We start from the raw sequence: 12,440 nt of genomic DNA, 5'->3' as shown, positions 1-12,440 counted from the left end.
CAGCTGCAGTGACTTCTGAGTGGCTGGTTGCTGAACACTGGGAAATGCTTTTTTTTTTTCTCTAGATGGCCCTGTGCATGGGGTTTCCAGAGTTCTCTTTTCAAAATAAACTCATTTTTCAAATAAATTAAAGCCTTTACACTATTCAACTTAAGGTAGGTATGGTCTAGCCAATTGAACCATCTCACCAGTTCTCAGACTCTTCCTTTGCTTTCTGCTCATGACTATCACTGTGGACCTGGCTAAAATCAGCCTGCAATACCCATGTGGCAGCCTGAATGCTAGGATGCCTTGATGTTTCCTCCATCATATAAAGTAGCTCATCAGTTTTAAGGGTAGTCTTTAAGAAGGTCTTGTAATAAAGACAAGATGCAGACCATTACTCACCAGCATCCAACATGAATACCTCTTCTCTGACCCACAACAGTCATCAATTCCATCTGAAACTTCATGAATACAGTGCTCACTGTTTGCAACCCTATTGACATTCTGATCTTTGGAAGTCCCACCAGAATCGCTAAGCTCCTCCCCCAACATTCTAGGAATTCTCTAGACTGCATCTTTACGTCATTTAATATCCAATTCTCCATGTGCCAAACTAGTTCCTGAGGCTTCTGAATCACACAGTCAGGCTTCATCACAGCAATGACCCTACTTCTTTAGTGCCAATTTCATGTGTTAGTCATTTCATAGCTGGGACAAAATGCTTCACAAGACAACTTAAAAGAGGAAATTTCTTTGGGCTCACAGTGTCAATCCACCATAGCAGGGAATGTGTGCTGAAGCAGAGCAGCATGCATTAAGGTGGCTAAGGACAGAGAAACACATTGATTACAATGAGTGGTCTTTGTTTTCTTCCTTTATTAAACACAGGCCCCCAGTCTATATAAGGTCCCCACAGATATCCAGAGCATGTCTTCTTCCTTAGTTAATGTCCTTCGGAAACACCTTATGAGCATACATGGAAGTTTGCTCTAATAATCTCCTGTGTCCTGCTCAGTATTATCAAGTTGACAATCAAGATTAGCCATCATGTCATCACTTTTACCTGTATACTCTGAGGACACCAAGGACAAGGTAGTGTATATAAAAGCTAAGAATACCCATTAGTACCCATGACACTATACACTCAGACAGAAACAACCAACCTGGATCCAGTGGATAAGTGTACCTGCATCCAGCAGATGCAAGCACTACAGCATCATTAGTAGAGTGTGTACTCACTGACTCTGGGACCACATACTTTAAATTTCCCTACATATAACTCTTAGGTAACAATATCTACCTTGAATCACTGATCTAAAAAGAAGAGAAGTTCCATACAGATGGTATAGTAGAGTTCCTGGAAATTGATACATCATTAATAAAACAGTTACTGATATGAATATGACTGTAGATCTTATATAGAAACAAGCTGTCTTGAAGAATGGTTGAGCTTTTGTGCATATTTCAGAGATTCTGGTAAAGAGTTAGGGTTCTTAAATTCTTTACTGAATTTTAAAATTACATTTATTTATTTATTTATTTATTTAGTTAGTTAGTTAGTTAGTTAGTTAGTTAGTTATTTGGTGTGCTTAGTGGGGAGGACAGAGGACACCTTGTGAGATTTGGTTCTTTGCTTCCACTTTGTGGCCCTGGTGATTGAACTAAGGTCTTCAGAGTTGGCAGCAAACATTCACTCTCTGAGCCATCTCAATGGCCTGAAAAATCAGGATTTTAGAGTAAGAAAGTAAGGTTTTAATAACAAAAGAGTTGGCTGTGTGCCCTAAGATGCCCAGCAGGAAGGAGCCACTTTCCCAGAGATAAGCCTTGTTCCTTAGCAGTTGATTGAACAGTGCTGCTTGGTTGATTGTTATATTGAGCTGTGCACTGGGCAGAAATGTCCTCAAGCAGCATCTTTCTTCCCCTGGACCCTGTTTCCCAGCTCTGTAGCACTCAAGCCCATGATGCTTTGCTTTTTAAATGCTTCATGGATGTGCTAGATAGGGTGAACAAGTCTGCATAGATGTAGATGCTTGCAATTGAGCATGCACACATGTCAGTGTGTCCAGGTATATTTTTTGAGTGTCAGTAAGTTTCAATATATTGGTACTAGTGAATACTTTTTTCTTTTTGAGCTTTGATACCTAGTTACTCCTGGAAACTGCATGTTGGAATCTGTCCCAGCCATTGAGTATTCTTTGAATAGCATTTAATTGTTCACCCTAAGTTGTCAAGGGCCCTGTTTGATGGCCTCATTTTCAGAGACTGGCCACTGTCATTTCACACTTCCATAGCTTGAGCTTTTCTTGCTGCAAAGAAGATTCCTGGTGCACTGGAGCTCAGTATGCGGTTCAGACTGTGGGGCTTGGAGGTTATCAGGCAGCAGCAACAATTAAATTACCCTCCCTCCTTTTGTAGGCAGGGTCTGTGAGCTCGCCCGCTCTATCTGAGCTATTTGCCATTCTTTCCTAACTAATCTCTTCTAACTAAAATACTGCTGAGAGAGAAAAATAAAGCAATGACTAAGGTTACTGACAAGGAAAAGAACTATTATCTACAATCTCTTGGTCTGAGGATAAGAATCAAGTATAAATTAATTTGTTGAAAATAAGTAATGGTATGAAATGAGAAAGAATGCTTTAAAGTGTTAGAAAAGAAATGCTACCTCGTTTACTATGATTACATCCAGGAAAGGCTTAAATTAAAAAGAGAAATTAAGATTGTTTAGCTTTTATCTGATCTTGTCTTGCCAAACCTAGGAGTACAATGCAAGGCTTTCAAACATAGGGGCCCATTCATGAGCGTGTATTTTGGAAAATGAAGGTTTACTGAAAAATGAAGGCAGAGATACAAGAGAACCAAGTTACCACAGCCGACATGGTCCATCTCTCTTTTTATGTGAGATACTTAATTATACCTAAGATGTAATTATAATATTTAATGTTGTTGAAATGTTTATTGTGGTTTCTTACATATTATTAAGCTAAGAGGTTATTAAATGAAGAAGCAGAGGCCCCAGGAAGTAAATACCCATTGCAAAGGCCATTAGACCTGGTGGCCCTCTCCAAATTGTGTATGTCACTGCTCTCCCGTTAGAGCTTGAAGAGATGATTAAGTATAGAATAAGTTTAGTATCTTTTTGCCTTGATATGATTTGTATTTTATAGAATTTAAGAGTTGGGCTTTTTGTTTTCTTAAGAAAGCAGTTTAGAGGGTTCTTACAGCCATCCTTGTCTGGTCCATCTGTCTGTCTAGATAATGTAGGAAAGTTTCTGCTCTAGCCCATCTCCTGTCTGAAGACCTTGTCCCCTATATAGGAGAAACTTACATTGCTGCCAAAGTGGAAGAGCAAGGCCCTGGCATGGCATTCTTCTTTGGGTTTCCAGAAGTTGAGATCTTTATCATGTAAACCAGCATTCTGGGCTCATGCCGACTCACCCCAAGGCTCTTTTCCCCATGGAGTTCCAGAAACCAAAGGGAACACTGAGATGCTGGTGAGGCTGAGAAGCACAAGCATCAGGCAGGTTGTGGAGAAGGAATCCAGAACAAGGAGAGAACTAAGTGTGGGACATGTCCTTGAGAGAAAGGAAACACAGACCTTGTGAAGGGTGTACACTGAGAAGTCACACTCGGGGTCCCATGAGAGCTTAACATGCATATATAAGGGTGCTCTGTGATCAGAGTGAACACAGAGATGATAAAAGTGAAACAGCCAGCTGGCACGAGAAAGGGGGTGCATAATGCACTGTGTGTTATGGCCTCATTCTCCCCAGCAGTTTTCCAAGAACTCAATCTTTTAAAGGAAGTTCATCAACAAACCAAAGTCTAGAATTGCTGCCCAGTCTGTCCTCCTACTGTCTGCTGGCTTCTGTCAGTGGACACTGGATATATACAGCATAAAGAGGGCATGGTCTATCCCTATGTCTACCTGAGACCCACCTGGGTTAAAGAGTTCCCCCAACAACTGTGCACGCCAGCAGGCAGAATTCAATACCTGGCTGTAGCACACCCCGAAACAGAGTGCACTTCAATCCCAGAGAATAAGAGCATTAGGAGCAGACAGTTTTTATTATTAAACAACTTTAATCCAAATGCTGATTATTATTTGCAGTGTCTGAAGGCACAAAATATACCTAAAATGTATGGAAGAGTCTAAACAGAGTTATAAATCCACAGAGCAAAGCATGAAAAAGATACATTCTGAGCTGACACAGATATCTGAGTTGGGAAGAATCTGGGTTTTGTTGTTGTCTCTCCCTAGAGAACTTGCTTGAATATCAATCATTTCCCCTCATGCCAAGGGTAGGGAAATAAAAAAATGACATAAATATGGTAATAATAACACTGCTAGGTGTTTAGAACATCCAGAATCATTATACTTTTCTTGCAAAGATAATCTCTCTCTTCCGCCCTCTCTCTCCCCTCTTCCCTTCCTCTCTCTTTCTCTATTTACACACACACACACACACACACACACACACACACACACACACACACGTACACACAGAGAGAGTCTCTTACTCTGAAGCAAAGACATCCATATCTATGGTATACCAAAGAAACCAGGTCATCTTTGGAATACAGACAGGTGTAAGATAAGGCAGTGAGACCAGAGTTTGACTTTTAAAATGATTTCATATATATATATATATATATATATATATATATATATATATATATATATTGCCCAAAGTGCTGATGAAATGAAAGCAAAGCCCATACCACCTAGGTAGCCAACCCAGGTTTTGCCATGCACACCTGTCTTCAAGGTCCACATACTAACTAGAGAAATGCTGATAAATCACTCCAGTAACACTAGCATCATGGAATTTCCAGTAGCCAAAGATACACAACTATGAACATTGTCTTGTTTTGTTCTGGTGCTTTTAGCTAACTGTGTGATACAGTCACTCTTTTCTCTTCATTAACATCATTAGGGATTTGGGGAAATAAATTCATCTTGGGCGAGTTATTTTCTTCATGGAATATCTCTCTCAACTAACTCTACAAGAATATAGAAGTACAGAAGAAGCAACTGACAGGATTTTTTTTTTATTTCTCCATAACCGCAGACCAAGATCTTGACACATCTATTGGTGGTAGGGGTAGGAGCTGGATGGGGTTACGTTCTACATCACAGCAGTGTAGGAGATCAGAGACACCTTGGTCTTCAAAACAAGAGGAAGCAACTTAAGTAACACAGCTCAGATTCCTCCTGATGGATCATTGCTGGTTCTACAGTTTAGTTACCCCACGAAGAGCAGTGTAGAGAGGTAAGATCCTTAGGTTAGCCTAGTTTTATCAAACAGGACTTCCCAGCAAATTCACCATCTCAGAGGACATAAGATGCTTCTAGCCTGAAGGATCCCTGCTGTGGGCTGGTTTATTGTTTGAGGATTCCTGGAGTTGAAAACACAGTAAGTCTGGAGAAAGGGCTAGCGCTGAGATCTGGTCCTGTGTAGCTGACTTCATAAAGAGCATGTCTTTAAGGATAGCTTCATTAGGGCACAGGAGTCTTTTGCTATGCTTCTCCAAAGAGTCAAGCTCCTTCCCTATGTGGTCCCTCTTGTTTGTCCCCAATTTCTCCATCATTTGGAGAAACTTCCTCCAACTCCTCTCAGTGGAAGCCTTTTACCTGTGTCCATGATGCTTCTACTCCATGTGTCTGTAACTATACTTTTTCTTTTGCTCAGAGCTATGGACCCTAATCCAAGTGAACAGTCTTTACCTGGTTTCTCACCCTGCATCCTACAATCTATATGACAAATTCAACCTATAACCAAAGATGTCCCACTCAGGCCAGTCCCACCTCTACCTAGATGCAGTCTGCCCTTCTTCCCTATAGTCTGTCACTGATTGATTCTTCTTCTAAGTACAAAAAGAGTTAAAAAAAAAAAAAAAGACCTAATAAACACATAGGTATCAAAGCCTCAGAGACTGTGACCTCAATATGGGCATCTTTTCTGAGGCCTTGGGGACAGTCACATGCTATACACTGTGACACACAGTGACCTCAGCATCTTGAGCCTGACAGTCCAGGGCCATGATAGGGCAGGTTACTCTGCAGCTCAGGGACTGGATGGGTCCACCCAACATGGGCTCTAGACTCAGATACACACGGACTCTACCCAAGGACACCGAAGGAAGAATGAGGGACTTGTGAGAAAAGGACAAGAGGGAGAGCTGTGGGCACAGCAGCAAGCAGCATTCGGGGCTCCTCCACGTCTTCCTTCTCCCCAGCAGCCAGGAGCTTCCTCTCAGATGGTCCTTCCTGCCCTCGGAAAGGCCCAGGAACAGGGGCTCCTTTGGCACTTCAGAATGATCACAAGTAATTTGCCTTTTTATTCATATAGAACAAAATTTACAAAGTCATTCATACAGTTTTTGTTTTTTTGTTTTTTTTTTTTACTGACTTCGAAAATTGGGAATATTCAAAATACACTTTTACCCCACTCCATTCTGTCATTATTTACATTTATGTACAAGAAAAATGAAAGAGTCTGTGTGTGTGTGTGTGTGTGTGTGTGTGTGTGTGTGTGTGTGTGTGGTCTGTGTCGTCATTTTCTTGTATTAAAAAGCTCTGCTGGTCGGGTGGGTGGGCAGACGGGCAGGAGGGCAGGCGACGGTCAAATGGAGGTGCCATGAGACGTGTCCAGAGCCTCTGGAAGAACACCTCCAGGCACGGGCTGAAAGGACATAGGGATGGGGGTCTTCACAGGGCTCTGTCGGAACAGTCCCCCATTGGGCGACCTGTGTTTGCACTGGATAGAGGGCATGGTGGCTGAGCTGCTCAGCGGCAGCGGCAGGTTGCTGCTGGGCCCTGACGACAGTGTCCGGCTGGTGCCATGGCTGCTTTGTTCAGGCAGAAAGGTGCTGACTGAGAGCTGGGTGTTCTGGTACTCCCGAGTGGGCTCCAAAGCTTGGCTTGGAGCCAGGCCCCCCATCTCTAGGGCAGAGAGCTCAATGGACGCTGGGGAAATTTGCTTGTGAGCAATGTCTTCATCCATGAGGCTGTTTATGCGCCGGTGCACCTGCTCCAGATTCACCTCTTTGTCCTGAGGAGAGAGTACAGAAAGGTGAAAGGACATCCAAAAAGTTTACTGCGAAACTCTGTGCTGCAAAATCTGGATATCCGAAGGCACCAGGCCTATCCAGCTTGCCAGACAGAGTATCCCTCATGGTTCCCACCTTCCCTCAATCAGATGGTCGGTCAACCCTTGGTTATCTAGGGAATCCATACTCGAGAACACTAATCCTTATAAAGCAGTGACCTGGACAGCAGGCATCAGAAGCCTCTTTTCTCCCCCACTGCCCTCAGCTTAGAATCTCTGACACACCCGGGGGAAACCCCATGACAAGATGCTTTGAAGACCCGGCAGAAATAGGAGGTAAATACAGTGCCAGGAAAACAGAGGAATGATCTGGATCCCCTACTATGCCCCATGCATTTGCAGTTTGAATTAACATCCTTCCTAGCCTTGATACTGTCACCTCTGCCTTACACAAAGAGCAGGTTTGGAATAATTCCACTGCCTCATAAGTCACCAACCCCATGAGTGTCAGATATGGAAAAGCAACACTGTCCTACCTGGAACCTAGTTTTTTTCTGTGTACAATCTCTAGTTCATCCCAGAGGGTAAGCATACCACCATCTGGGCATGGGCGCTATAGGGCATGGGTCTTTAAGTGGGGAGAGGAGCAGGGACAGTGAAGTGTCAAGATTGTATGAGGTCTCCCAAATGGGCAAACCTCATCCAAGACCCTGTCTCACCACAGTGAGGGACATAACAGAAGACCTTTGGTTTATTTATCTGCTGAGAAAAGAAAATAAAGACTACTGTAATTCTCCAGTTAACTCATGCTCTATCTTCAATGTTAGACTGAATGAAGGTAGTCACTATGCTTGAGAGCTCAAGGAAGATGTTACCTGTTCCCTCAGTCCCACCCCGCACCCGAGTGAAGTGGACAAGTGTCCAGGAAAAGAGCTCTACCAGATGCCCAATGAGGGTATACACTGCAGTACTATTTGTGACTCTGTGGGTGTCAATGTTCTGGGCAAGATGGTGGCTACAGTTGGCCCTTTCTGATGTCAGACTCCAAGAAAACATCATGTCAAGGCTCATTTCTAAAATACAATCTTGCCAGTGGTCTAGTGTTCGTAGCATATGTCAGAGAGAGGAATAGAACCTCTGTTTAGATTGTTAAGTATTTTCAAAATACCAAGAGATGTAGAGGCCTTGACATGCTTCCAAAAAGAAGAAATTACTATGCAAAGCAGAGGTTATCCCAGTGATTGATTGCCTTGAGCTCCTATGGGATAAGGGACAGGGCTCCCCATTAGGAGGCCACTTGGAATCAAGAGCATAAGCCCTCCTCCTTTTTCATGATGGCAATCACAAAGCCACTATTAGGAAGACTCAATACAGTATTTCTTGGGTGGGCAAAGAACTAAAGTGCCCTGTAATTCACTCCTTGTCTCAACAGTCTCTGCTATGGAGAAAAGCAGATCTCCACTGTCTAAATGCCCATGAGTTCATAGTTGGCATACTGTGCTTAGCTTCTGGTAAGGCATGTATGGTGGTTTCCAGAACATCTCCCACAGCAAGAAAACTGACAACTTCCATAAGACAGTGAGAAACTCACTTCAGGCCAGAAAGAGACTGAATAACAAAGGAGCATACTTGTCGGAGGGTGAGGGAGCATTGTGGAAATCAGCTTGGTGTCATAAATGGAAATGACATTGGAAGTAGCTGGATAGCCACTGAAAACCACCCAGGATTCCAGTGATCAGAACCCTCCCAGAGTTATGACTTAGCTCATCAGTGCTGGGAAGCTGCTTCTGGGATAAGAATACCTCTGATTAGCAAGTGCCATAGGAAAAGTGGGGAGAAATGGGTGGTGATGTTATTCTCTACTTTGTCTAGCTCAATACCATTCATGAGATTCTTTTGTTAGCTGCTTCAAAAATGTGTAAGCTGTAGGTGTTCCTCAATTAACAATGTTAAATCTTAACAGACTCACAGTGAATTGAAAGTATCATAAGCCAACAATGTAATCACCTTAACTACCAGGCATCCTCTCTTTCACAACATGGCATACTGTAGAGCATTGGTACTTTCTGCTGGTGTTCCACAGCTGGCTGGGACTGTGACTCTGCCACTTCTCAGTGTTGTCAGAAATAGGACCACATAGTGTTTGTCCAAGGAAAGATTAAAAACTTGAAGTGTAGTTTCTGTTGAGTGCATGTTGATCTTATACCATGGTAAACATGAAGTCTCATAGTTGAACCATGGTACATTAAGGATAATCTATATATAGCAAACCAAATCAAAGTGATTTGTTCATTATTTTGTACCACAGTTGAGCTAGCTCTGTGCAACTTTCTTCTCAATATGAGATTTATCTGTCTTTCTGTTTTTTCTTTTCTTTATATGAAGAAAAATGTTTCCATTCTTCATATACAATTTTGAAGATAGTATTTTATATTTATTATTTGGGGGTTTTGGTGACTTGAATTCCCTCAATTTTGATGACTTCTTAAATAATCCATACTTCCTTTGCTTTGGAGAGTCACTTGCTGTCTTCACTCTATTTGGTGTGGGTGGCAGGTACCATTTCCCAGTGAACAGAGTGAACCATCATATAAACAAGAACATTAGAGCATGGTGAAAATCCTCAACAAAGAGACTCAGACAGAGAATGGTTGGAGTTTCATCCAGGAGCTGGGGTGCCACACCCCACTGTCTGTTCTGCTCCCAGGCTCTCCAGGCCTGGGCCTCAGGACAAGCCCTGGCTCTGTTCATCATCAAACCTGTATCTTCATCCTTTTCACAGCTACCATGATCTCCCATGCAGCTCTTGATATGGCCCCTTTGTCTGAACCAACCCAAGTCAGCACCACAACTCAGCGGGTGAATGTTTGTATTCACAGACTATTTCATCCCAAAATATACAAGAAAGGGTGGAAGGTGAAGACACTGAGATAGAGTTGCAGATGCTTCTAGGGGTTGAGGCAACAATATTCTCTTCCCTACAGCCACATAACTTGGAGAAGACTAGACAAGTCAGGTGCCCTCACCACAGCCTATGGTTTCCATAGAAGGAAAACTGATGAATGGTGTTTGGGGGTTTCCTTGAGAGAACTGGTTAGTTAGTTACATAACCTTGCCTTCTCTTCCTTTCTGGTTTATAATTTAGTACTGTAAGGCGCCCATCAGGAATGTAAGACAATTGTTACCTGGTGGACTAATTCGCAGCAGGCAGGGATCAAGTCGTCTCAGTTCCAGCTGTGTCACTCTGGATTCTGACAGCTAAAGGGAGAGCTATGACCTTTCACTCACAGTCAGCTAAGTACTGGGCCAGGGTAGGTGCTCTGGAGGTACTTCCTGGTTTTCAGACATTGGAAATAGAGAGATAGGATAACTTCCTGTATAAGAATGCCCCAGGGAGACAGGGATCTGAGGGTCTCTGACAGAGAGAAAACAACACTCTCTACCCAATGGCAGAGAAACAAACACAGCTTGGTGTGGTGTCTCCACCAAAGTCCCGTGAAGAAAAATGAGAGCAAAGGAGGCCTCTTATCTGGACACTACCCACACTGACATTCAAGGATGAAATGGGAAGCAGTAGGGCACAGATAAACTTAGCCTTTTAATAAAGCTGCAAGGTCAGGTACCAACAAGGATGTGTATTTCTCTTTTTTTAACTTAAATTTTTAGAATTTCATACAATATATTTTAATCATATTCTTCTCCCTCCCCCCAACTCCTTCCAGATCTTCCTCCACCTCAGTACCCACCCACCTTCATGTTCTATCTTAAAAATATATAAAAAACAAAACACAATAAAGCATACCCACTCACCCACCCCACCCACACCCACACACTACCACCACCACCACCACCAACAACAATAACAACAAACATGTAGTGTTATCTGTGTTGGCTGACACTTTCTGTCTAACCTAATAGAAAGATCTTGAACAGTTTCTTAACCTAGCATACTTTTCCCTGCCTCAAATTAAGGATGGATGAATCAGTTGTAAGGAATGTGAAGCCATGCAGTGCAGATCAACTCCCAATTGTGCTTATCTATTAGCCTTTAGCCTTTCTATGTCAGGATACACAGAAAATGTTCACAGCAATTGAAGAAATTTTCCAGAGAGAGCTTCCCATGCCAAATGGCTGTCAAGAATCCAGCTTCCTCAAATCAGTTGGCCCTCTTTCTATTCAAATTCCATTTTCCCAGTAGCATCAAGACCAAGATAAACCCTGGGAGAAGAGGGGTCCATCAGGAGTATCCTGTACTGGTTGGTTGACTCTACGAGAAAATGAACTAGCATAAATGCATCTTGACCTCCCTGGAAACTGAATGCAGCCTGCCTCAGAGACTTAGCATGCCTTAGGATGCCTGCTCCTTCTGCTTAGTCTGGGAGCCAGAACTGAGAGGCAAGAAGCATAAGACCATCTTGTTTAGGGCCCTTCAAGGTTTGTTCTCTTGATTAGCACATGCAAGGTCATGTCTGTTTGGATCCTGTATGTCTCTGGCCAAGGAAAGAAGATGAAGAAGTAATCAGCTTGAGCAAGGAAAGTGGCAGGAGAGACATGAATAATTATCCCTCTTTCAGACAAAATGATGCATTCTATAATGTTATGCAAATCAAATAATGGGCTTCTTTTATGTGAACTACATCAGTTTACATCCTCATTATCCCAAGGCTTCAGTGTTCAGCCGGGTAATGACAGCTGTGGAAAGAGACCTGGGAACTTATGGCTGCCTTCGTTAATCTACTGTAGGCAACTGACCTAGTCAAACATCCCTGAATATGACATAAAATTCACTGACTACATTTACCCACAAATCTTCTGCATTCTAGCTCTGCATTCCTCACCCTGTGTTAAAGATGACGACAGATGCAGAAACAGAGGTTACCAGGGAACCTCTCTCAGGCGTTGTCTAGCAGAGATAAAGTTCTGTAATTAAGCCGCTGTTCACCAATGTGGAAATAATACAGTGTATTGGAAAACGGTAATTAACTAAACTATCATCTATGTAACAGCATGTTACACGTGGGACTCATTAGAACTGACTTTGTTTGGAATCCTACAGCTCCCACTTTAAGGTGGGCAGGAATAAAACCAGGGCTCAGGGACTTCACACCTGACCTGGATGGTTGTTGGAAGCATTCTCCTGTTATCATTGAGACCCACCAAGTGGTAAATGGAAGCCAATGGATGGGAGTGGTGCCACCAACACAATCCTCTTAGATGTTGCTAGAAACTGGGTTTGGGTATGAGAGTTATGATTAGGTGGAAACAAAGAGTTTGAATTTCAAGACAATTAAATGAACTCAGGGAATGATCAATCATTCTCTGAAGCATTATGGGAGAGTGTTTGGTCACTTCCCTCTCAAGTTTTTCTGGTCAGGGAAATGAGAAGCAACAAACAAGCCCTTCACA

The 12,440-nt window shown here is 42.7% G+C and overlaps 1 protein-coding gene across 2 annotated transcripts in view; it reads right to left on the bottom strand.

The window, feature by feature from the left end:
* Window positions 1-6,301: 6,301 nt before the first annotated feature.
* The window catches only part of Grid1 (glutamate ionotropic receptor delta type subunit 1), a 731,151-nt gene continuing 725,012 nt past the window's right edge, over window positions 6,302-12,440 (bottom strand). Inside the window, exon 16 of one of the 2 annotated variants that reach the window (XM_059274150.1) lies at window positions 6,302-7,037. In XM_059274150.1, coding sequence (XP_059130133.1) covers window positions 6,609-7,037 — 429 coding nt within the window. In that variant the 3' untranslated portion in view covers window positions 6,302-6,608. The remainder of the gene's footprint in view (window positions 7,038-12,440) is intronic. The other variant, XM_059274152.1, reaches the window with a different exon arrangement.

The sequence above is a fragment of the Peromyscus eremicus genome, chromosome 9 (assembly GCF_949786415.1).
Source record: "Peromyscus eremicus chromosome 9, PerEre_H2_v1, whole genome shotgun sequence".
In the NCBI taxonomy this organism is placed as follows: domain Eukaryota; kingdom Metazoa; phylum Chordata; class Mammalia; order Rodentia; family Cricetidae; genus Peromyscus; species Peromyscus eremicus.
The sequence above is the reverse complement of the archived record's forward strand: the minus strand, read 5'-3'. Positions and strand labels throughout refer to the sequence as shown.